Raw genomic sequence first — 26,573 nt, 5'->3', positions numbered from 1 at the left:
GGCTGGATGTGGCACTCAGTACCATGGTCTAACCATTGTGGTGGTGTTGAGTCATGGGCTGGACTTGATGATCTCAGAGGTCTTTTCCAGCCTCAATGATTCTGTGATTCTGAGCTATTCAGTGACTACTCACTTTTGCACTGTTTGTGTCATTAAGGAAGGATATCTCTACTTTTCATTCTTTTAGGCCAGTGTTTGAATTTCAGTCTGGAAACCATTACTAAAACACATGGTTGAATGGAGCAAGATACTCAGCTTTCCTGTGGAGTCACCTGAACACCTGCAGAAACACTGTTTAGCACTATATGTGCAGAGACTCTTACTTAGCTCTCATATTTAAGATTTGTAGAGAGGAATTTGGGGACTTTGCTTTTAATTTGTGCACCTAAGTAGATTCTAAAGCTCAAAGTTCTCACTGAGTTCAGTAGTAAAGACTATGTCTCATTGTCTTGGCATTACTTCTTTCAGGTTTAATGATCCAAATGAATCATTTACTTAATAAGTGTGTTACTTAAAACTTACTGGATATTTACACATTTGCTAGTTTTAAAGTGTTCTTAGGTGTGATGTCTTTAGTAATAACCTTTAAATACTCGTATATTTAATTCCCTAGCTGTGCTTTTCTTTAAAAATGTGGATGAAAGCAAAGCAAGCAAGTGGACAGTGACTTTGTAAGACCTGTGCAAAGATGTGTGTAGAAGGCTTACTCATAGCATCTACTTTTAAGCTGCCTTTGAGAAATCAAAATCTTAGAACACCAAATTGGAAGTTGAGGCTTCATAAAAGTGCTGGGTGTTTCTAGTTGCTCACTGGAGACACCTAGATTAGATATCTGAAATGGTCTCCGTGAATACCCCATGCTATATCCCTCTTCTATATTTCCCAGCCATTCGGTTCAAGGAATCAGATATTTCTTCAACGTGATGTGACAAAGGATCACGTTCCTGCCAAATTTCATTAGAATATAACAAACTGAGGAAACTAAGAAAAGCATTTAACTGTAAACTTTCTGAAAACAAGTAAATTTATATTTTTTAAAAGAATGTAAAATATACTGCCCACGCGTACAAATATTGTGACTAGTGTTCTTGTAGGAATTTCACTTATTAGCAATAGATTATTCTGTCCCATGTATATTGCTTGGATTTTTTTCTGCTAGAAACTGTTGTATGTCCTTTAGAAGTCCACAGACTTCTATTGTTAATATGCTGTGAAACTTACTCCCATTTTCAAGCTCATACTTACAAAGTGCTACCAAAGGGATGAATGTTTTAAGCATAATGCACAGCTATTTGCGATGTGAATCGCAGGCTACGTTCTTTTTCGCACTGTGTGTATTTCCAACTGCAAAACAAAATATGGCTACAAACAGTGCAGAAAAGTCTTTTCTGTATCTTAGAAACACAGATTAAAACCCTTGTTGTGGAACAGAACAGCCGCGTACTTTACATTTTGTAAGATGCATCTGACGTTCCAGTCCAATTTCATGTGCGGCACTTTCTGGAAAGACCGTCCACGTGAAATGGCAGGAATGTGCCTGTAAAATACACATTATATCTGTTTCAGTTTGCGGGCTAGAAGTGACAGGTGCTCGATGGTTGTCAGCATCCTTGTCAGCACGGAGGCTCCTTTGACATTAAAGTCACCAGCTCGGTTCTGATGCTGCGTGGCTCTATTGGCAGTTCCATCAGGCTACAGCCGATCAGCGAATGTCAGAGCCTCTGCTGTTCCCCTCATCTGGCACCAGCCCCCTGTTTTTCAGGCCAGCCTTGCCTGTTGTTTGAACTTGCCACACTTCTTCAGCAGCCCTCCCGCGGGAAATGTGCGGATAGGTGATGGGTATGTGGGTATCTTCAGGGCAATGCAAAACCACATCCAAAGTGACTTGCATGAAGGTTTGTAACGATCACTGTTGCTTTAAGCCAATCAATGGGTGGAGTACCCAGGGACTCATTAAGTGGCATTTGTGGTGCCTGTAACAGAGTTTTGAGCTGTATTTCAGGAAATGCAGTGACAGCCTTTAATGTCTAATTGACCTCTTCCCTTTGTTTCACTTTCCATGTTTCCTTCTGATGTGTTCCCCCGTGGCAGCAAACAGCCCTGCTCAGTATTCTGAACTTCTGCTCAGAGCTGCAGCACCTCAGCCTGGGCAGCTGCGTCATGGTGAGTACTTACACCACTCAAGGTGGGGCGTGCGTATGTGTTTCCAACTCAGTCTGGGTTTACATTTCACAAAGGCATGTTATATAGAGGCATTTTATATATACTTTTTTGAAAGGTTGAAGATGAGTGCAACTTAGTCATATACTTAAGGGTTATGTATTAGTTCAGTAGGCCTAAAACATAGCCTGTACGCTTTCTTGTAGTTCTTCAGCCTCTTCCTAAAAATTCCAGCACTCTTTATATGCATAATCACTTTTTCTTTCCAAAACTAATAACCAAGACTGAATTATTTTTATTAGACCAGATCATCATTCCTAGCAGATTAATGCTTGTGTCAGACCCCACAATGATAACCACAAGCAAAATATTTTCAGCAAAAGCCGTTTGAGCTATAGACTTGCTGGGCACACTCATTGATTAAAAGAAAGATGATACAGGGACAGCAGCAATTCCTGCAGGGCATTCATCTGGGCTGTGTTGCTTGTGTGTGCCAGAGCTGTGTGTAGAGTGGTTGTGACTTGCCAGGTCACTCATCAGGGAGACTTAACTGACCTTCCTCATCGTTCAAGAAGCAAGTGAAAAAGCAGAATTCATAGAAACATGGAATGTGTTGGATTCGATTGGCTTATCCTTCCCTGTTTTAACCCATGGGCAGAGGAGGAAGGCAACATGACTGCATTTTTCCAACAGTCCTTGTCTTCCTATGGTTTTTGATGATGGATTTCGTTTCGTCTGCCTGTGTAGTGGGACCCTGTTTCAGTCCCTTTGGCTTGCCCAAGGGAGCTAATAAGACTGCCATAAGGAGATGCAGCAACTGATCAACGTAGAACAGAAATGAGCACATTCTTAAATGTGCATGTGCTTATGGTTGCAGTGCCTGTCGTCATAAAAACAGATTTAGTCATCTTTTAAAGGAAAAACAACTGTGAAAAAAAGCTTTTCAAAGAAAATAAACTTCTCACTGCATTTTCACTGATCCTTAGTATTAAGTGAATTTAAAAGCACCTATGTCTGGGGATTAAGAGAAATTTATTTTGATTTTGTCTTTTGTGAAAGCAGACCTTGTACTCTACGTCGAAAAAATTTCAGAGCTCTTTAGAAATGACAAAAGCTTAAGACAGATCTGTAGGTGTGTTAGCAAGCAAATCTTGAAACACCTATGTATGTGTGGAAGGAGGTACATATGACAAAGTGTTTGCTTTCCTTGCAGATTGAAGACTATGATCTTATAGCAAGCGTGATGGGAGCAAAATGCAAAAAGCTTCGCAGTCTGGATTTGTGGAGATGTAAAAACATAACTGAAAGTGGAATAGCAGAATTAGCTTCAGGCTGCCAGCTTTTGGAAGAACTTGATCTTGGCTGGTGCCCTACGTTACAGAGCAGTACAGGCTGTTTCACAAACCTTGCACGTAAACTCCCGAATTTGCAAAAGCTCTTTCTTACGGCCAACAGGTCCGTGTGTGACACAGACATCGAGGAGCTTGCTGCTAACTGCACGCGCTTACGGCAGCTGGATATATTAGGTAAGAAAATGTAGGAATATTGGTATTTATCTTACTGTGTCTCAAAAGCCTTGCACGTAACAAGGAGTCGTTAAGACAAACCTGTCTTCCTGACAGGTTTTAAGTAAATGTTTCTTAATATTATGGTTTAGTACATGAAATAAAAACAGAGGGAAGTTTTACTCACTCTAGTGAGTTTCTGACTCAGAATCTAGTGGATTTATACCAGCCATGTAACTTGACTGCTTAGAATGAATTGCTTAAACTGAGATTTAAGTGCAAAATTTTTCCAATAACTCTATTTCACGACCACTAGGTTTTTTTAAACTGAAATCTTTCTCTTTGACTACCAGAAGATCCAATTTCTTATTCTTTCTGCTTCTGTTGTTTTATTTCTGTGATTTGTGACAAAGTGTATTTATAGTGCAAGTCTGTGATCAACAAATAGATTTCTGGGTTTGCACAATACAGGTACACCAAGCAATAGTGAATTTCTTTGTCACTTTTACTGGGAAATGAGTTTGACTCATTAAAAAGGAAAAGGTATAACAGCAAAGCTTAAAATGAGCTCTTCACTAAGGTGGGAAGGAAGTGATGAGGGGAAAAAAACATGGCAAATCTTAAATTTCTGATCTTCTGCAACTTCTATAATTAAAAATATTTTTAGAAATCTAAAGTAAATATGCTTTGGACTCTTGAGTAAGGACTTTGAGAAATGTAGGTTTACATGATACTGACTTTTTTGTGGTGGTGGAATGTGAGGTTTTCTTTTTAAAATAATGTAGGACAACAAGGATATTTGTGAGACTGATGTGGGAGAAATTTCTTCATGTTTTTACTGACTTATTTTCAGAGGGTTAGTTGAAAAAAGAGGATTTAAATGAAAGGGAATAAAGTAGCTGCACTGTATACTTTTAATATTTAATAAGTTTAATGAAAATACTACATTTGGGTTGAGAACAATGCTAGAAAGAACTGAGACCCCTCAATCTGGGTAATTTTCCAAGCAGGTTTAAGACTATGAGCATTTCTCATTACAAAAAAATTACCATATGGCTTCAGATTGTCACTCCAGTATAGCTATTACACTCTTCTATCATGAAATATGATTTTACTCATCTCTGGCTGAGAGTGTTGCCTTCTGACCAACATGGCAAAGGAGGATGAACAGATAAAAACTTAACTCCATCTAGTAGAAACTGTAGAGACGTAACGCGTATGTCTGCAGGAGGTAAATGGGTTCTGCATATGCAGAATCTGTTTTGTAGCCAGATTATCCCTATGCCGACCTAAAAAATTTCCAAACAGCCTAGTGACTGAAGTCTTTCATAAACACGTGTGTCCTCCTGACTGCCCATTTCCATGCGTTTCTGTTACGACGGCGTCGTGCCTGCCTGCAATGCGGTCTCGCATTTTCACTACACCAGAGGCTGCCCCACAAGTGGCTCAGCTGTGTTAAACCCACGGATTGTCTGCCACTTCTGTTGCCTCTCTGCAAGGTTTGTTGCCACGCTTCTTTAGCATTTGAATTCAATTTGGCATCTTATCGATGGTTTTGTGGAAAGACAACGCATGAATGCGGAAGTGGGATTTGTCCTATTCCCTTGGTGCATACTGGTATTGCTGAGTCTAGTGGGTTACTAGTCAACCTTTCTCCATGAAATGTTGCGTTGGGTTCAGATAAATACTCTCCAGGGGATATCCCGCTGAATTATATGCAAGATGTTGCCAAAAATCTTAACATGCACCTTGCGGGCCTCACTCTCTTCCTTCAGAGGGACATTTAATAGGGTGAGAAAAAAGCTTGTCGTCTGCTGTAAACAAGTCAGTACAAGGTTATATGATATATGTGTTATATGATATATGTGAAGGAGTTACCCAACTTTTTTGGCAACAGCAAAGAAACAATGTTCATTTCTTTGTCTGAATATGAAAATCTGTGGTCAAAAGAGAGCTGTCAAGTAGAACCACATTGGGTTGTCTGGAGGTGGAGTTGCCGGGTGTTCCCTTGTAAGTGCAAGAGGTCCCTGTTGTCTGAACTAAAGAGCTCGTCTTTCACAGTGCACAAATACCAAGAAAGTCATAAATTTCTGTAGGTGCTCTAACTTTTGGTGGCTGATGTAGGGCCTTCCTGTTACTGCAGGCTACATAAATGCTTGGGCTGTTTTGTCCTTTTGAAGGAGCATGACAACATGTCTGACGCCGTTAGGGTCCTGAGGTCAGTGCTCAGCTTTGCAAGAGTAACCGTGAACAGTGGGTCTCTTCTGTGATGTGAATGAACGAGAGGTGCTTTCATTATATCCTTTGTCATCTCCCAAGTACGGAAATGTCTGGCTTGTACATGCATTGTGAAGGATGTAGAAGTATAGCTGCCAGGTTAATAGTGCATGCTGTAAGGGAACTTATTTTGCTTCAGCAAAGCTGTACAAAAGCTTGAGGTTTATTTGCTGTGTACAGGCACTTACCTAAGTAGGGCTCAGAATGTCTTACCTTGCACTGTAGTCACCAGAGTTGACACTGCTATTTTAGTTTCTCTCTGCAGTTGTTAGAACTTACAAACTTGTCGGGGAAGACTTCTTGTTTCAGTTATAGATTATTTATTACCGCAATAGCTTCAGCATTGGAGGAGTCTAAGCCTCTGAAAGAAATCTTGTTGAGCTCTGTGTCGTTTAAGTGTTACAAAATGAATGTTACATCTACACTTAGGTGCTGTTTTCAGGTGGTAGGTCCTGCAGCTGTTTGTCCTTTCCTTAGCCATCTCCATTATCGCTTGGCAATTCCCTTGTTATAGAATCAGAGAACTCCACAGAAGATGAAAACTGCCAGTGTTCAAGGCTCCATGACCTTATTGGTCCATGTAAAACATTGTGTGGAGGGTGGCTGTGTTTGTGGTGTGTAAAAAAGTAAATTTCTGTTTCAATAAATCAGGGTTTGGATCCATATTTGCTGTATTATAATGCAATTTGGAAGAGGAAGCACGATGTAGATGGGTCACTGAATACATCAGGGTGTGCTTCTTGAAGGTTTAGTTCCGAGTTTTCTTTTTCCCCGTTAGATACTGAGCTGCCTGCTTACAAGTACCATTTCCTTCTCTGCCCACATCTTTTCCACTGACTGACATGCAGTCAAGTGATCCAGCTGTGATCACCTGACAGCTTTGCGGTGATGGAATGCATCATGCAGTGCTATCAAAAGTTAAGTGGACATCTCTAAACCTGTAGTGAAAAACTAGTTTTCAGACTGCAATCGATGTTTAGCAATGTGACAAGGCACATGACAACCTGAATTGGCAGTGCCAAAAGCTTTTCTTGTACATCGTATCAGCCTTAGTTCTGTTGCTCTGGGGCTACCAGCTGTTGTTGAGGATGGAGAATTACGTTGTCTTAACCTTGTTCCCCAAAAGCCCTGACTGCCTCTGTCCTGCAGAAAAGGAGTAATGAGAAGTAGACACTCTTGTTACTGCAAAATTCATGTAATGCTGTCTACATACCAACACCTCCCACACCTTCCTGAGCAACAGAAAACTCAGCTGCCCCCTTGCCAGCTGTCAGAATTTTCAGTTTTATCTTGAGAGCATCAACACATAGTTAGTCAATTCAAACATGAAAATGTGTAGCATGTTAAATTTTAGAATTTGGGTTGTGTGCAATAGATCAAATAAAGAACAAAAACCTAATCTGACTGGTCTAGAAGAGGAGAGGAAAAAGTAAGAACGCTTGAATGAATATTATGTTAGTTATTTTCAGGGTCTCTGCTCTTAAATATTACTTAGTGCGTAGTAGTATCCGTTGCCCTAGAAATGGGGGCTCTGGCCGTTTTTACAGACAACATACAGAGGTCTCCTGAGCAGCTCTAGAATTTGAAAATTTGGATATATGGCAGATATAAATTCAGTCATTTACAGCTAATAAACATAATTGTTCTAGCAAAGAAATCATTACTCAGAAGTGCCTTTTACAAAGGCACTACCAGAGAATTTTTCCAGAGACTAAACTGAATAACAAAAGTAAATAGCAGATTTTAGTATATCGGTTATGTATGTAGTATGAGAAATGGCTGGTTAGTCCATGTAGGAAAAGTTGTAGTAAATAACACAGGTCCGAAAGCCTCCAGACTCCAGAAAAATGCACTGTATATGTAACTAGCAAGATAGGTTGCCAGTCTTTCAAAAGCAAAGAAAAATATGCTGTATTATACTTCTGAAATGTTTTTGAATGTGCTTTTAAGGAAGGTACATCACTAACTGTACATTATATAAATAAAAGTAAGACTGCGAATGATGTTTGCCTATGCCATGGTGTGAATAACCAAACCCCAAACAGACTGCTGGCCTTTTTAGCTTTTCCTGACATAAAATTTTAACTCAGAGGAGGAAGAAAGAAACAGATGCGGTAAAGCAGGCAATTTAGAATGACCTACTTAGTTACAAATCTATTAAAAATCTTAGTCTTAGATGAAACAGTAGGAGAACTGTCAAAAGTTCAGGTAGGAAGGAACGAAGAGCATCCTACACAGCAAAATCTGTGGCTAGGCATCTAGATCTAGCATTTTTGTAGAAACCCATATATGGATCCTGAAGCGTAAAAGCTGTAGTGTGTAAATGAGAGTGGTTTTAAGTGAAGGTGCTGATGCAGTAGCAATTCTAAGGCTTGGTAGAAAAAATGATGAGGAGCATCCTGTGTTGTTCCTAGAGTTTCAGCTGGAATGGTAGAGTGGATGTTGATGGTAGGACAGTGGTACTAAGGTAAAATTTATGGTTAAATGAAGTGAATAACTAAGGTTTATTACAGGATTTCTGTGTATGGCCATAGGGACTGTTACACCAACAACCAGGCGGTTGTTGTGACAGTGGTTGTGTAATGATATAAGGGAGTTAAAAATCACAATAATAATGACAAGCTTTCATTACTTCCTTGTAGGTGAGCTGTGGGCATGATAGAAAGCCTGTTTTCTGGTGATGTTAAATGACGTCTTAAAGTAACTAATCTGAGAGCCTACCGTGAAGACTGTGCTTAGATACACCTTTGCTTATGCAGATGAGTACAGAAAGCTGCTAAAACCTAAGAGGTGTCTTTCTGAAAATGTGTCCTGTTCAGAGAAGGTAAATAGGAAGATAAACTCTAGAAAGTGAAACAAAAATCACAGTAAGGCAGTATGAGATATTAAGGAACAATTTGCTGAAGATAAAGGCTAAAACTATATTTCAGGTACATTAGAAGGAGAATTACCGAAGCTGGTAGATGCTCCAGATGTGAAGGATCACAGGGGTATGAGAAGGCCATTGCAGAACTGGTTTTTGTCCATTAGTGCTCGTGGCAGGGGGGATCAAGCAGGCTGCTCCATCAGAGCCATTCTTCCCAGGAGATCAGCGTGAGAAGCTGCCCTAAATTGGAATGCTGATACAGAAAGCTTTTGAAAAAATCAATCCATTGAACAATAATAAATTGTTAGGACTAAATGGTATTTATGCAGCGGTTCTAAATGAGCTCAAATACAGGCCTGTGGAAATCTTATTTCTGGTATGTCACCTGAATGCCTCAGCACTAGAAGAGTGAAGGGTTACAAGCATGGCACAATCTTCTGTAAAGGGTGCAGGGTAGAAGCTACAAACCAGTAAGGATGTCCTTTGCTCTGTGTAAACCAGTTGCAGCCATAAGAAAGTCAGTCAGTCAGTGCATGTGAAGGCCATTACGATATTCTAAAGGAGAGCTGCAGCCTTGTGAGGGTAGCCTAGTTATACCTGTCCAGTCTTTTAGAATTCCTTGGAGCTCTTGCTGATCCAGTCCATAGAGGACTGAATTTTTGAAAGCTTTAGCCAAGGTTGTTCTGCTTTTGTAACTTAGCTGTCTTCTCCTGGATTATGAGTGTTTCAAAGACAACAGAGACAAGAACGTGTCTCTTCTCAAAGCAAAGTTGTATCACTATGGTGGTCACCAAGGGTCTGTACTTGATTGACTTATCAGTAGTGCAGGCAAAGGGGTTGAATAGTGCTGTACCAGGGTAATGCACAGGTATTCAGAGTAGAAAAGTCTTAAGCTGAAGAATTTAACGCTGAAAAATTGTAGAATGATTTTACAATACTTAGTAAACATGATAAAGAAGGAGGAAAACTGTTCCAACAAGTGTGAAAAAAATTGCATGAGGCAAAATAACTAAGTATATGTGTGGGTGATGTTGTATTTGCTACTGTTCTGTAGGAAAGAGATCCTGCGGGCAATTTTTAGAAAACATCAGCTCATTGCTTAGCACCATTTCAGCAGGCAAAGAGAAGGTTAGGATTTCTTAGGAAAGAAATGGAAAAAACACCGTAAGACCTCATTGTACAGTTACTGACTTTGTGCTCAGTGTACTGTATAGTTCTGTTCATCTAATTTCAAAAGCAGTAAATTAATGTAAAAACAAGACAACAGGGGTCATCTGAGATGCTAAAGAGTCTGGAAAACGTACGGCCTTGAGGGAAGAGGAGAGATATCCGTAGAATTATGGATGATGTGGAAATAGGGAACTGGGAATGATCTTTCACTGCTTCTTCATGAGTCATTGCACCTTAATTATTACACTTAATAGGCTGATTTTTTTTTTCTTTTTTTTTCCTCAATGTTGCGTAGTTCAACTGTAGAACTTGTGAACAGGCTACAAGTATAAAGTTCAGAAAAAGTATAAAGTTCATGGAAGGAGGCTTCAGAAATCCCTAAACTTGAAAATTCTTGAAGTTGAGAAGATCCACTAGTGAAAAGCTACTTTAAAAGTCTATTCTCTCTCTTTTTTCTTTTTTTTTCTTTTTTCTTCTTTTTTTTTCTTATTTTTTTCTTCTTTCTTCTCCCATTTCTTCCCTCTTTTCTTATTTTTTCTTCTCCTTTCTTCTCTCTTTTGTCGTCTGTGTTATTAGCCCTGACCGTAGACAAGATCCTGGGACGCTTTTGAGGGGCAGGTCAGCTCAAGATAGAGCTGCCTAAGTTGAAGTGTCTGCAGTCGTACTGGATGTATAAACTCTTTTTAGAGCCAGGAGAGCTTGCTCAGCAATTCAACCCACAGTAGACATCCAGGCTTGGTTCACTTTCCCAGAGTAACCTGCCTGGCTTCCAGCCTTTCCAGCAAGGCGCGGACCTCCTCCTCTGGGTCCTGTGCCCTGTTGGCAGGCTCTGTGTGGGCGTCCTGCATGATGTGAGGAACCCCAAGGGTTCAGGAAACTGAGCCCTGCCCCAGAGCTCGGTCAGCTGAGTCGTGTGCTAAGCATCGCTGAGTGTGCTGACTAGATTTCCATGCAAGGCGTGTGCGGATGCATGCTCACAAACACTTCCTTACCTGGTTTCTGACTGAGTCCCATGCTTGATCGGACCCTGTGTGACACATAGGAGTTCAGTCACAGTGGCCATGTTTTCAGCAGGGGTAAATAGTGTGTTTTCTGTTACAGTTAGTATAGAGGGAGGTGATGGAGGCCTTCCATCCCTGGAGACATTCAAGGTCAGACTTGATGGGACTCTGAGCAACCTGATCTAGTTAAAGATGTCCCTGCTCACTGCAGAGGGGTTGGACTAGATGACCTTTAAAGGTCCCTTCCAGCCCAACACGTTCTGTGATTCTATGACTGATAGTCTCTTGAACAGCTGCCCTTGCACGTTCACAACGCTCACATTTATTCTGGAGTCCTAGAAGCCTTGCTTGTGTGTTTGGAACTGGAGGAGCCCAAATAGCTTCTGAGCTCTGCTGGTCAGTGAGAGAGTCATGAGAGCATGAGCGTAGCATATGGTGCTGCTCGCCACCAAAGCCCACCATCTGGTCACTGAGAGGTCTTGCAGCTTTGGGTACTTGGCTCCTGTAGTTAGAGGTTCCCCTTGAAGTTGTAAAGTTGCCTTCCAGTAGAAAATGATGAAGTTCCTTAAGCAGTTAAGAAAATACAGTGAGCTTCTTGAAGGTAAAAAATCTGCACTGTCTCTGAGAAGCTTTTCATTTGAAGTCTAATTGAAATAAGCTGAATAAAAATTGTGTTATAGTAGCAATTTTTTTATGACATGGTATTAGCAGCTTTGAAAAAAATGTTCTCAGTAACTTTACATTCTGTGTTATTTCTTTTTCTTGTTTTTGAACAGGGACGAGGATGGTAAGCCCTGCATCATTAAGAAAATTGCTGGAGTCTTGTAAAGATCTTTCTTTACTTGATGTGTCCTTCTGTTCACAGATTGATAATAGAGTTGTCCTAGAACTGAATGACAACTTTCCTAATGTATTCATTAAAAAGAGTTTCACCCAGTAACTCGCTACATGTGGTACTGTGAAATTCGTTTGACAGAGTTGTTTCCTGTGAATTTGTGCTGACTTTTTTAAAGAAGAACGTGAATCCCCTCTGAAAAAGTGGAAATTATTAATTACCTACACAAATGGGTAAAATACATTTAATTACATTAGGCATTTATTAAAGAATTGATATTGTTCCTAAGGATTGTTTTATTCTGTGTTGATGGCACTGCATGTTTTTCAATACCAGCCATGTGTGTGGCTTTAATGAGAAGAAAATGAATAAATGTCTTCTTAAATGTCCCTTTATAGAGTGTTACACACAATAAGCTATGTTAATACCCAGGTGAAAGCAGAAGTTCAGTATTAGTGGTAAGGCAAAGACAGGTGCTTCCTTCTTATGTACAAGTCTTTGTGTGTGTATATGTAAATGTATAGAGATGCATTTGTATATACTTACGCCAGGACTGTAACATTCTAGTTTGGCCTGCAGCATAAGATTTTATGATCTGGCCTATAATTAGTGGTTTGAAAACCTATTTAAACTTTTGTAAGAATGGATTGTAAAGACACGTTGTCTTCATTTCTTTGGCAATTAATTGTATCTGATACATTTTTCTCCCTTCCTCCACCTGAGATAGGTGTAGTGATGTTTTACAGTCCAGCCTAAGCGACACAGCAGATAAGTGCAAGAACCTTCCACTTGAACTTAGAGGAGAAACAAAAGAGAAAAATTGCCAGCTGCTGCTTGGCATTGGTATAAAGTTTGAGCTAGGTGCTTAGTGTCGTAACTGGTAATATGTAGAAAACTCCAGAGCAATTTTCAAATTTCTGTCATGGTCAAGACTTGATTTGTGATAGGTCTGGTTATCATGCAGAGTACCATTAACTTACTGAACTTGGAGTAGTAAGTTAGCAACTGCCCCTTACACTGGTGTTCAAATCTACTGTCGAGTGTAAAACCAAACATCTTTGTTCAGTCAAGCAGCAATGAAAATATAATGGGTTTGAAACAAGGGCAGTATGATTTGATGATTTAATAATCACCAAACCTTCATATTGGGTTTGGTTTGTTTGTTTGTTGTAAGATGTAATCACTCTAAGTACTACTGCAGTCTCTTTCTTTAGCAATGTTTAGCCTCTGGAGAAGGAAAACTGTGTCAGTGGACAAGGTTTCTTCCTTTTGCATTTCTATGGATGAAGTTTTTGTCTCCTTTTCTTTTTTCCTTGAATGCCACTCCTAGAGAATGTTGTTATGATCTTCAGCTTGAGTTTAGAATTTTACCTTCTTAGACACCAGTGATGAAATACAGCCTGTCATTTAATGTTGTTCTACTGTTCTTATGTCGATGGCACTTGTTACCCACTGGAACAAAAAGGAAGATATTTTATCTGGCAGAAGCACGTTGTTGCACCGAAGATCACTGGGAGAGAATACTTGAGTTTATGCAGGAAATAACCGACTGCTGCTGGAGAACTGCTTCGAGTCATTAAAGATTTGACAGTCTCTCTGACTCCTGAATGAACGCTTTGAACTCTGTGCGCTGGTGCCAATACTTTATAAACCATGTCATGAAACAGCTACGAACCATTTATCTGATTTTTTAGAAAGACCTTTTTCTTGAGATTTTTAAATTTTACAGAATCTGTTGGGAATTCCAGATCCAAAGAAGGTCGTGCATGTTCGGCTTTTTGATTTTCACTCCACATAGACAGCACTATGGGATTTCCAGCTAGATTAGGCCATTCCTTTCTTTTTTGTTTTTCCAGAAAACTAGATGTTGTCAGAGTTCTTAGATTGATTTTTTTTTTTTTCCCTTCCACACTGACAAATGTCAGCTTTGATGTGATTCTGTGTGAGACCTCATTTCTTTCAATCAGGTTTGGGTTGCTTTATTTTTCTGGGAATTTAACTTTTAACTTTTTTATCTGCAAGTAGTATTTTTCATTGTAATTGAGTATTAAGCATTATTGTTCTAGCTATAGGAGAACACAGGTTCAGATAATGAGAGTTTACAAAGAGCAGTATTTCAAAACAAATGATTTTTGTTGTGAAATTTCACTTCTCAGGGTGCATCTGTGTTTATCTCCTTTTTTTCTTAGGATCTTTCTTGTTTGTTTTTCACTGTAAATAGAATGGGATGTGGATGAAGTGATAGCCATTGTGCCTTCAAACTGGTGAACTTGGTAGATAATACAGTTTCTCTTCTACAGCATCAGTGAATCAAACAAGTGTTTTTGTAATCGTATAAAGGATTTCATTCTCTTGTTTTTTAGGTAGTATAAAGGAGGTTTAAATTGACATTTTGTTCTTACTAAAGGTTTTGGTTTTTTACGTTATGCCTTCTGTTTGAAATTGTTTTTGTTGGGAGTTCTCTGTTGTCACTTGATAGATAAATGGAAGTCTACTTTTTATTTGGGCTATTTAAAACAGGTATTTCTATCCCGTAACTAAATAACTGGGAAATAATTGGAAACTACTTACATCTGTAGTTGTAGACTTTAACCTTCAATCAGAGGTTAAGAAGCTCTTTTAGCTATGGCTTTATACGTGCAAGAAGTCTTCCAGCGAAGAGAGGATAGACCAGACTTGACGTTTCTAGTATTTCCAGGATAAAGAAAACAACATACTTTTAGGCCTTCCTTATACATCACAAAGAAGCAAAAATAGATCACCATCTTTTTAGTTCTGCTATATTACAATTATATGTGTATATCTATTTATATATGTATGTATAAATTATATATATGCACACATATGTTTGTGTATATATGAAAATGTTTTGTATATGTCTACATACATATGTGTATAATTCTCAAGGTTTTTCATGTAGGAATTCCTTTTGCAAAGTGAATGTAACGGCAGAAGATAACTTCATAGCAGTTCTGTTTTCAACTTCTACTGTACCTGGAGACTGAGTTCTCCACCTGTGCAGCAGGAAAAGCCCTGGCAGGAGCTGTGCTGGATTTCCTGTGTTGCTTTGCCAAAGTGCCTTTTGGTTTGTCTACATGTGAAAGGTATTACAGGGTACGGTAAAGTGCGAGTGCAAGTCCAATAACTACTGTGGACTGTCTCCTTGTGAAGCAGTCATTTAGAGGGAAAATTATTCTAGTTTCATTTAATCCAAAATGAATGATGGCAGTTCCTCAGTTGAAGGAATTGAATTATTCTGGAATTAGGTCATCATCTCCACTACTAGACTGTCCCTCAGTCATGTTACCTAAATTCTGCTTTTAAGGATATTCCATTTTTTTAATCTTTGTCCTTTGATCTTGTCTGTCTTTCTGAAGCATTGTAGAAAATGTGCTATGACAACAGTTGTTAAAAAATATTACTAACGTGGGAAAAAAAAAAACAAAAACCTTGCTCTGAAGTGCTCCTGTTCTTAAACTAAAGGGGGCTCCCATACTATCTGTATGACATTGGTGTTGCATGGCACGTAGGTAGATACGTCATTCTTTTGGTCACTTTAAAAATTAATGTGACAATTTTACCATTCAAAGCATCTTCCCAACTCTTAGAGGCTTCAGTTGAATACCATGCTTGTATTCATAATTCTGAGCTGTCTGGCTAAATAGCTCCATGGAAATGGATGGGATTTCTGTTGTATAAATTATGTACATGATTAAGTACATCAGTGAGCAGAACTTATATGGAAGAACAATTCTGCAAGAAGTTTGGATCTTATAATCCCCATTTACTTGGAGGTCCAAATTTCAGACAAAAGAAAAAAAAAAAAAGGATCATTGTGTTTACTGCCTCATTCTTTCCTTGGAGCTCTCATGCCAGCTTTACCAGATAGATGTCTGGTAATCATGGTATGTGGTGAGTAGAATTCATCTCACTGGATGTTAGATCGCTGAAAGTTAGACATCTAGTTTAAGGGAGGAATCTGGGCACCTCAGAGAGCTATTAATCTCCTCCTAAGATAGATATTTCAGGAAAGCAGATTAAATCATACTCTGAAGAGCCTCTCTGGAGACTGTAGAAGCTGCGATTTAGCTCAGGTTAGATACTTGGCTTTAGAATACTAAACTGAGATTAATTCCATCCAGTGCTGTACTACCTGTACTGGAATAGCAGAGAACCAAGACCACAACACCATCCATCCGCAAACCTTAGAACCCTCCAAAATCCATCCCCAGGAAGAAGCAAATTAAAGAGATGCTGACAACTTGAAAAGTCAGTGTTTTAAATGTTGCCATCAACTTCTTCCCCTAAGTCCCTTGCCAAATCCTGTGGTATGTCTTGTATTTTTTTATTTTTTTTCTTTTGCTGATGGAAATTAATCCCCTTTCTCTGTTCTGAAATCTCGTGTACCTAACTGGCTATATGTATAGTTCTGTAAATGCATGAAATTAACAGACACATGTAATTATTGTATTGCATCTATTTTGATTACCTTTCCTATTGTTATAATTAAGACTATGTCTAATTTAACTGTTTTCTTGTCATCAGAAGTGTTATTCACTGTGCATTTGCAAAAATAGTGTGTTTAGTCCTGGTTCTTATTGTGTTTACTTATTACATCTTACGGGGTATGTTTCCCAAGTCATATCTGCAGGACTACTGAATTTACAAAAACTATATAAAATGTAGCATTTTATTATATGGAGTATGGGGGCGACTTTATATATTTATTTACATGTTCATTATTACTCTTTTGCAATGATTCTGTAACTTGTAGCTTTTGAAATTACTAGACTAGGAATTCGTGATTACATGCTGTGCTAGACAATCAGTATTTTTTCTAAATGAAGGCATTTGTCATTTACTGAGATGATAATTTCTGTAATTTTAGGATTCTGACTTGACAAAGAAATCCAAGAAAGGGTTCTTTATTAGATATTACCAGGTGTGGGACAGGTTGTGAGACATGACATGAGGAAGGGCTGCAGCATAAGTCTTGTTTGTTACAGAGCCTCATGATCGTCAGAGAAGGGCCTTGGCAAGAGGAGGCTCTTTTTAGGAATGTTCAGCCTCAGCGATTGCAGACAGTCGTGAGATTTTCCTTTTTAGCTAACAGTACTGTTGTTTTACTTTGAGTAGCTCTAGTTTCTTTCTGTCTTGTTTTCGTGTAAGAATGATAAATAGCACAGTTCGGACAGACATCGCGCATTGGAGGGCATCTTTTTTTCTTCTGAGGAGCGAAGTTTCTGACTCGCGGGCTTTGTACCCCTTTTCTAAAAACAAGCAAATAAACCCTCCCCTCAACTATTTGTAAGCTCTCTCTTTTTGCTTGGATACTGAAGAAATGCAAATGTTGAGAAAGCTGAGAAAAGAAACGAAGGGGTCTTACCCAGATTTATCTGGTGGAAACTCATGAAAGGGTGGCCAGAGCTATTTACAGATGTGAAGAAAGTAAGTGCATTGCTCTACATCAGCTGTTCTCTTTCCCAGAAATTTAGTTTCCTATATAATTTCACGTGCTCATACTTCTAAGTCAAGATTTGGCATTTAGGTGTTCTTAATACTGACCTTTCATATAAGTGCTTGTGCAGTAATTCCTGATGCTTTTATTTCATTTTTATGAACTACATAAAAATATTTTTATTCACCTACCACTGCCCAGTTGCATTTTTTATTAAACTCTGAAATGATTTTGTGCGTGCACACACAGTCACATGTAAGACCTGATTGCTTAGGATTTCTGCAATTGACCCTTTTTTTGAGGACAAATGAACTGCAGTTTTGGGGTAAAAATGGTAAAGAGAAGGCTCTGAAGAAGAGAAATTTTGCCATGTACAGAACACATTATTAGTTTACAGAAGTAATATTGTCACTCTGAAGTCTCGGTCTCAGACTAAGGACTAAGATAAATATCCCTATTCTTGGGCACTGGAAATAGTTTCTGTTTAGAAAAATTAGTTGTCTGTAATACATTAGGAACAGTTGTCTGCAATACGTTAAGAAGAGTTTAGTTTGCATATTTTTAGTATTTGCTTGCATAGATCTTATAATAAATTGGGATTACCATGGCTTAGGTGTTAATTGTTTCTACTTACTCTGTTGGAAAGTGAGTATAGTGGTTAACTGTTCATAGTGTCAAAACATGAAAATTTGAAGTCATTTGAAAAAGAGGACAAAGTTTATAAAAGATTGAACTGTCTGAGCATTTTAGGGAGAGACTGTGAATAATTGTGAATTCCCATCTTTTGTATATTTGTTTGCTATTGTACCATTGCCAAGACATGTTGGGTAGTACAGTCCTCACCATCAGGAGATGGGTGCTCTCTATCAGACCTTGGTATCTTCAAATTTATTTTCTGCAGGGCAGTGCCATGGATTTCTGCACATGTACACTCTTCAGAAACTAATAGAGAGGCAAATTAAAAGTATCTCTTTTGGTTGTGATTTGGAAACTAGTGGGTAATCTGTGCTTGGAGTTATTTTGAAATTGTTACCGAAAGTGAATTGAAATAACCAGGAACTGGTGCATTTGCAGGGGGACCTTGCACTCTGTGATTTAACTTTCACCTACAGATGAGTCCTGATTACCAGCTGTCCCTTGAGCCATCTTAGTGAAACCAATGTGATGGTCTCATTCTGGTTCTTTCTAGTGAGCATAAAGCCACTACAACGCCTTCACCATCTTGAGGTGTTTTGCATTCATCTCCTTTCCAGGCAGGCAGCAGAGTTGGGGTGTGTGGAGACTGGCCTGATCTCTGCAGGTGAAGTGCGTGAATTGCCCGGAGAAGTGTCCTGCTCACATTTATTTGTGTATGGGGGTGAGAAGAAAAGGCATTTCCAGGCCTTCATATTTAAATACCTGAACCCAACACCTGGATTCGTAAAAAAATAATAGGTCTCTCCCTACCCCCACTTCAAATAGCCAGCAACAAAATATTTACACTGTATTTATGATTTAATATTATGCTCTGTGATGTTACAACAAACTCCTACAGCATTACCTTTTAAGGGGACTAATTTATATAAAAGATGGAAGAGCAGCAATAGAAGGAACAGTTCTGGACACTACCTGTAAATAGCTGTGTTATATGTGCTATGCCAGGAAGAACCAGAAGCAAGTTATGCCTTTTTTTAATAACAAGTTGAGAAGGACAAAAGGGATAATTGCTTCTCAGCATATTTTCTATAGCTGGAGGATATTTGTATCATCTAATTTTAAATATCTAGACTAGGAAACTGGTCTCTTAAGGGTCCCTTCACTCAGGGTACATAGGTTCTTCCATGCGGTAATTGAAATCAGGAGATGAATATTCAGTTGAGGTCTTCAGCCGACCTCTGGGAGAAGCTGATGTCCATATAGACCACATAAAACTTTTACTGGAAACTGGCTTTCTGAACTACACGTGCTGTCCTAGCGTGTGGGGATTCAGAGGAAGTGATTGATCCCCCCTTGGTGCTCCCCAGTAGCCCTCTACCTTCTCTCGCTTCCACCAAAGGCCACCACTTCCTTTGCTCTGTTGGTTGAACTGCATCCGATTGCTTCCTACAAAATACTGTGGCTGAAACTAGAAAATAGGTTTTTTTCCTAGTAGTCAAGTGGGTTTGGCTTGTTTTTTTTTCACTCTCCCAAGTTGGCTGTTACAGTTAGCAGGAGGAAGAGGACATTGAACTTCAGTGAAAAGAATAACAAGCAGCAGCACCTTGATTGTGCAAGTGTTTTAATTCAAGTTAGCGTGAATAAGGATAGCCACTCCTGATGGTGTTCCAAGGCTTCTTTTAGGTAGTTCATCTCAGTACTGTGTCACAAAGATGTCTGAACAGAGGTGATTTATTTTCACCTCGTAGTGGTGGTTCAAGCCCCAAAGTATAAAATGCTGCTATGAACATGAGAACGCGCAAGTCCTAACCAGCTTTAATAAACTTGCTAACTAAGGTCCTTTGATAAACAGGCATCAGAAGATTCAGTTTAGAAAGGTTAGTAAGAGCATATTTAAAGCCTGGTGAAGGCAGTGGTTAGCAAAACCAAAAGTGGGAGGTGGGGACAGAAGTCCATGGATGTGTTTTTCATGGCTGTTTTCTGAGGCCAAGCTACATCCACTTCTTTGCACTGTTGCAGTCCTAACCATAGTCAGAGTTCAGCTGTGTCTGTATGTGCAGTTTTAGATTACTAATCTGTTCTCTGTGCTGTCATTCAGTCAGTCATACACGTTCGGCATTAACCCCATTTTTCATTTTGTGCTCCTCATACTATATCAACAGCGTTTACCTTAGCATCTTCTGTGTATTTGTTTTTAATATTCCCCCCTGAAGCTGGTGCAATTTTTTATACTTAATGCAACTACTTGATTACATTTCAGAATTGTGATTTTTTTTTTTTCCCCCCTTCTTGCTATTCAGCTTGACCAATAGTGAACTGGAGTTATTAGTGTATTACTTCTGTGCAGATTTGACTCCTGCATCTTCTCCCTCTGTGTAAACCCAAAGGTCTCTGTGCAGATGCAGACGCAGCTCAAGCATGAATGCTTGGCTCCTCCTCGTTTGAATACCTTTGACTCACATTATGTATTTGTGGTATAAGGTGTAAAGGGTTTACTTGAACACACATAAAACAGAGATGTTAGCCCTGTATTTATAAATTACTGAATTTATTACAGATAAATCATCTAAGGCCTTATATTACTAACACAAAAGTACTTTCTTTTTCTCTTAAAAAGTTAATTACATATTTACACACCAATTATTTCCACTTAGTAAATTAAGCCTGTTTTATTCTGACATGTTGGATCATTTAAAATGTCGTAATACTGTGTTGTGCCATTTTATTGTGTTACTGCCAGTATAAAGAAGTTAATGTCCTCACTGAGTTGTGTCTGCTAATTCAGAGGTGACGAAAATGTGTTAAAATGTATTCAACCTATAATATTTATTTTGCTTTGCACTCAATTTGTTTCCCCTTGACTGTGTTGCAAAATACCAACTGTACATAAAATAATGAATAAAGGAAAAATAAATTATTTGTCTACATTCATTGACCTTTTGTGCATTTATTTTAAAGAACAGTGAAATAAACCACAAAATATGACGCATTCGAAGGAACAATTTGCGCATATTTTGATCACTGTTCGTTTTGAAATAAGCTACCCTGGATGTTTTTAGATACAAATTTGTAAGCTAATTTTTTTTTTAAAGTGCATTATTTTTCAGTGTTTGGTTTAAGGTAGCCCTATGAAAGCACATGGGACTAGATGCGTTACACATAATAGATGTTTTGCTGCCTAAAACAGTTTGTGGTCTAGGTACAGAGCAACAGGCAACAGATGGATACAGACAGGCAGGGTATAAAGCAAAATATGGAGTTTGCAATGTACCAAGAAAAAAAAAAATCACTGAATTTCTTTCAAGAATAATTTCCTACTCTAATCCAAATCATGTTACCATGACATATTAATCCCTTTAATTATCTAGGTAGTGATATAGTTGTGTTTGAATGTTGTGGAACTCAAATAATAGGATAAATTCAGCAGAGATTTTACAGAATTCTGCAGCTTTGAAAGTGGGAATCAGAAGGGGACACTTGATCAGTTGGGCTCCACTTGCCCAGAGCAGCGCAAGTGCTGAATTGGAAGTGCATAATTGCTTTACTAGAGTTTGCCCTCCTGTTTTCATGGATTATCTAGCAAGTTTTTTTTAATTGACTCAGAATTATTTACCAAATTGATATTGGTCTGATCAGTGCCCATTTTTTTTCTACACAAATTTTATTAAGTTCGACGTTTGCCTGATACTGTTAATTGTTTGAGACAACATTGCTGCTAAAACAAATAGTAAGATTTTGTGTTCTTTTCTTACATCTCGAGGAAACTTCAATTAAGACTTTCCTTTAATCTCCAGCACCTACAGAAGTGTTCAGCTTCATTTCTGTGCTTTTATATCACAACTTTGCCTCAGGCCAGTATTGTTTCAAACACGTTAGAAGTGCCTTCTAGCACTGACTTACAGCTGCTGTTGCTTCTGGTTCTTGAGAAGCATAAGGAGGAGTCAGGGCACGGCTTCTTAGCATCTCGGACAAAACACGGATGGCTTTCGACATGTGCTAAGCACAGTTTCAGACATCATTTTTGATTGCCCCTTATTTGACAGATACCTGTGTCTCAGTGCTGCTTCCACAGAATTAAAAATTCACACGTAAAACTAAGAATTGTCAGGTGTCTCTCTTCCTCTGTGCAGCTTCTTGTCATGTTCAAAAAATACACAGGTAAAGCCAGATTTCAAAATACTTCAGAATTTCCAGACTTTAATGTCTGAGAGCTTGTAGTACACTTTTATTACATTATTATTTGGCATTATTATTTGGGGAAGTGAAAGCAGTTACTAGTTCTCTGCACTCATGTATTTCCACATGTTATATGTCCAAAGGGAGGGAGGAAAGTTTAGTATTCTGTGAAAGCATTGGAAAATGTGAATTTAACTCTGTTACTTTAAGACGTAATTGGCAATATTCATTGAATTTAAGCAGATCACTGTAGATCTGATTCCGTGCATGCTGCAATGGTTTATTCACTGGTAAAATCAAATGGCATCATACACAGTGCAGTCACTTATTGTTACAAACAGATTTTAATGTGATGCTTTCCCTCACAGTTTTGGAGAGCTGGAAATAAAAACGCCCTGACACAGTCACCAAGGGGTTTTGAACAGCCACGTATCTTGAGGAGTTAAAATAAGTGCCGCAGCATTTTTGTAACAAGGTCACGTCTGTCTCTTTGGATGCAAATGCACAAGCAATTTACATTCAGACTTCAGGACCCTAGGTCTCTGAGTACTTGTGGAGGTGAGTGATATAGTCCACATAGTTTTGTTTGTTAGAAGGGTGAATTATATTAGAATTAGCATTGTTAACCAGCTACAAGCTCAGGGCTTGAACAAAGTCCACCACAGGCAAAAAAAAAAAAAAAGACTTTAAATAGTCTGTATTTAAAAAACCTGGACTGAATGTGACAGAAAGATGCTATTGGCAATTCCACTTAGATTATTTTTTCTAGTGCTTGTATCCAATAGTAAACAGCAATTTGGGCAACAATTTAGCACAGGAGACCTCTCGTAGAAGGATTGAGAGCACCTTGTGTAAATTAGTAATTTTAACAGTTATCAAAAGCAGATCAGAGCTCATGAAAACTTGAATGGGAGTTAAAATCAGAAGCTGCGTTACATCTAAGAAAGTGTGATTGATGTAAGCAGTTCTCGTTCTTGCTCCGAGATGCTGCTGAAGGTGGTAGGGCCTGGTGTCTGCTATCGCTTTCCAACACCTGCTCCGGGGCTGCTGCTGCTGCTGCTGGGAGCAGCTGTTCCCTTGCAGTGACTGCAGCAGAATGTCAGTGTGCTAAACTGCTTAATTGGGCATTTTGAAAATATGTACAACGAATACGCTTTGGGATGAACTTAGGAGACCTCACAGTGCGGTTATCTCTGTTCAGAGAAATCTTCACTGTGTTTTCGCAGTCACTTCTGTTCAGTAATTGCAAAGAGTTTATGTGCAAAATTATCTGACCGTCACATGGAGAGTTCACTGAAGGTGATGGCGTGTTATTTTCAGTATTTGCATGTTTGGGGTTTTTTCCATACAGTGCATTGATAGACTTGATGGGATGTTTTGCTGTAGCTTTCATTCCTCCAGCAGACATCTCTTTTCTTTAAGGTCTGCAACCACTACCCATTCTTGAGCACAAGGTACTCACCTTTTTTTAAGCGACTGAGGAATGGAGAAGTGTAGGTAGATACAGAGCCTTTAGGTGGGCAGCCTGGGCTGCAGTGGTGTCAGTGCTGTGCCAGCCAGTTAACCCGAGGATGAGTTAATAAACTTGTAATTCACTTTGCATCTGTGGTTATCAGGTGTTATCTGCTGTATCATTCTGATGAGATTCATGGAGAACTTAAATGTTACTCAAGAATAAATCATTGTCTTTGAATTGACCAAGAGAAAGGATTTGTAAGAGCAAAATACAGTGGGGACCAATCAAACCTACTGATCTACAGTGCCGCTGTTTGGGTTTTTTTTTTTGTTTATATTTATACATACTTCTAAATAATTCAGTCTTTTCAGAGGACAACAGCATCTTTCAGGTTAAAGTACTGATCAATGGGTGTTCTGCTGCTTTCCGAAGATGTAGAGGCTTTCGTGTCTGTGCCTTCTCTACTGAAAGGGGCAGAACTTTGGAAAGAAGGCTCAGATTGAGAGTGATGTTCTCCAGCTAATGATCAGGTGCTATCTGTCACCTGACAGCAAGAAGCCAGTTGCGAGGGGGTGGGGTGACATTCTGCCTTTTTGCATTTTCCTAAATATACAGTCCTTAGGCAGTTTTTATGTCTTTCAGCTGGCAGGAACTGAACCTGAACTCTGGCAGCTAGAGCTGCCATGTTCAGCTGTGGCTCTGGGCTGGAGGAGTTTAGTGCCACGCATCAGTAGATAGATCAATCACCTTTGTGCATACACTTGATCTGCATACACTTGATCTGTACCATAATTTCAATGTTACCACAATGTATCATTTAAAATTTTTGAACATAGTTTTATTAATAAATAAATTTTTTTTCCTTGAGTGCTGTAGAAGACTTAATGAAAAATACACCCTCTGCTCTTTGCAAGAAAGAAAGCTCCCTAGCATATATTTTTCTTCAGAATAACCCTGTCTCCTTACAAAAACACTTTTTCCCAGAAATGTCCTACAGATGACAAGTTTAAATTTGGAAGAGTGAGGGAACTCTAGCTCCTTCTTGCATCTTTCCTTCTGCAGGATAGTTAGTGCCTGTCATGGCCCCGTCCTCACACAACAACAGGATCCATGCAGGGAACGCAGAGAAACTGGGGAAGGCAGGTCGACAAATAGCGGTGCTAGATTTTGTCTGAAAACTAACAGAAATAAGAAAATGGGCCATATACTCTCAGGATGCTCTTCTGTATTGGGTAATGGGTTGGGATTCTGGCATTTCAGTGAAGCTGTTACTCGTGTTTTGAAGAACTCGCTGCTCTCACAGCCACTGCCTTAAGGATGCTTGTAAACTCCACAGGGCGTGCTTCTTGCCCCAGACTCTCTGCTCTCCCCAAGTATCTTAAATAGATCTTAATTAGAAAGTGTTTGGGATATCTGAACAACAGGGCTTCCCACTGCCTGTGACAGCCTGGATGCATGTGTTTGACCTGTGTATTTAGGACTAGTAGGTGCTGAACACCTACCACAGCTAACCTTGCTTGACCTGGTGAGTTAGGTCCAAGTGTGATGGTAGAGAAACACTCGGATGTGGGAAGCCTCAGGTTTGGACCAAGGGGAACTGATGGTGTAGCTGAGGTTTAGCTGCTGGGTTATGCCCTGGTATTCTAGGTGAGCCCCCTTCTGCCCCTCCACTGGAGCTGCTGTGTCAGGAGTGCCAGAGTCACAGCGCTGGGACAGGCAGGGAAGAGGGAAATTGATTTCAGCCTTGTGGGCAGAGCTTGTGGAAAATGAAGGGAAGTGAAATCTAACTTAATCAGATATAGACTCGTAACTGGCCCGTGCTGCCGGTGGCCTGTGTATCTGAATGGGGAGCTGGAGAGTTCGTAGCACCAAAGCTGAATGGACCAGCTGCTCCTCCGCAGGTCCTCTGAAACACCTCTCTCCCTTAGTTGGCTACACAAGAAGTGTGGGCAGGGTGGACTGTCCATCCTCTTCCTTGTCCAGCTCAAAGGGACAGATGTTCATAATTTTAATAAGCGACTACTTAAGGACCTAGATTCCTCCTAAAATTAAAACTGACTAGTTTGGAATAAGATTTATACACTGACGGTGTTCAGCAAAATTAGTATGCAAAAGGTCAGTGTTATCCAGCTCCCCAGACCTATTAGCAAATAAATCAATCCTTACTTATCTGCTGCTTTAGGAAGCGTCCCTGAAACAAAGCCATCTTTTCCTATTTAGATGTTGAACCTTCATCATGGCTTTCTGCCTACTGTGAGCAGAGCTGTTCTCCACAGCTAGGACTGACACAGGTTTGGTCTGTAGTGGAAGGCGTAGCCACTGCTTACCTTTCCAGCTCCAGCCGTTTGCATAACATGTTATTTCTGTTATCTGAACAGCTCCACAGTTGATGTTCAGCTGGAAAACAGGTTTTCTCCCATGTCTGCTCAGGGCTAAAGTCCTGGCTGTCTGTAGTATGATTAGCTCTGTGCAAAACACTAATTTCTTTCTGAAATGTACTCTTTCATGTCTTTTTTTTTGTTTCAGCTCAATTTGCTTGTTGAGTTAGCAAAAGACTCCTGAGATCGTGATATGTCACTTACCTGTTTTCAGTGCACTAAAGTCTGCTGTGACAGAATATCTGAATGGCTTGAGTTCTTGATATTCACGATATGTTTACACTTTCAGCACTTATGTATACAGCGTGGCAAGCAGTAGTTAAGAAACCGGTAGCACTGAAATAAACACAAGATGTAAACCTGTGTGATCTTACGAATCAGTGCTGCTGCAGAGGTCTGGGTCCCATGAAGGAACAAACCCCTCAACGCCGTAAGGGAAGGGTGTTGGATGAAAAGAGAGCGCCCAGCCAGCACCAAATGGCCCCGCGGGAAACCAGGACTGCCTCTGGTTCTCTGTTCCCGGGAAATGGGGACTTCACCCAACGGGGAAGGGTTTTCTGGTCGGTTTGGGGTCGGTTGATGTTTTGTTGTGGTGGTTTGGGGGTTTTTTTGAGGCCTTTGGTGATGCTCTGGCACCTGGGACTGTTTAACTTCA

General features: G+C 39.5%; 1 protein-coding gene across 1 annotated transcript; it reads left to right on the top strand.

Moving 5' to 3' along the window:
- Positions 1-3,399: 3,399 nt before the first annotated feature.
- On the top strand, positions 3,400-12,060 carry LOC104274903 (F-box/LRR-repeat protein 4-like). The gene is made up of 2 exons (XM_009870671.1): positions 3,400-3,686; positions 11,756-12,060. Exons 1-2 carry the CDS (start codon positions 3,404-3,406, stop codon positions 11,917-11,919), a joined length of 447 nt encoding a protein of 148 aa, XP_009868973.1. The 5' UTR covers positions 3,400-3,403; the 3' UTR covers positions 11,920-12,060.
- Positions 12,061-26,573: the final 14,513 nt, after the last annotated feature.

Source organism: Apaloderma vittatum, unplaced genomic scaffold, assembly GCF_000703405.1.
Source record: "Apaloderma vittatum isolate BGI_N311 unplaced genomic scaffold, ASM70340v1 scaffold39275, whole genome shotgun sequence".
Classification (NCBI taxonomy): Eukaryota; Metazoa; Chordata; class Aves; order Trogoniformes; family Trogonidae; genus Apaloderma; species Apaloderma vittatum.
The sequence above is the reverse complement of the archived record's forward strand: the minus strand, read 5'-3'. Positions and strand labels throughout refer to the sequence as shown.

Coding starts and splice junctions, on each gene's coding strand:
- LOC104274903 (XM_009870671.1), top strand. CDS start 3,404: ATGGGAGCAAAATGCAAAAAGCTTCGCAGTCTGGATTTGTGGAGATGT. Junction 3,687..11,755: donor ACGGCAGCTGGATATATTAG/GTAAGAAAATGT, acceptor GTTTTTGAACAG/GGACGAGGATGGTAAGCCCT.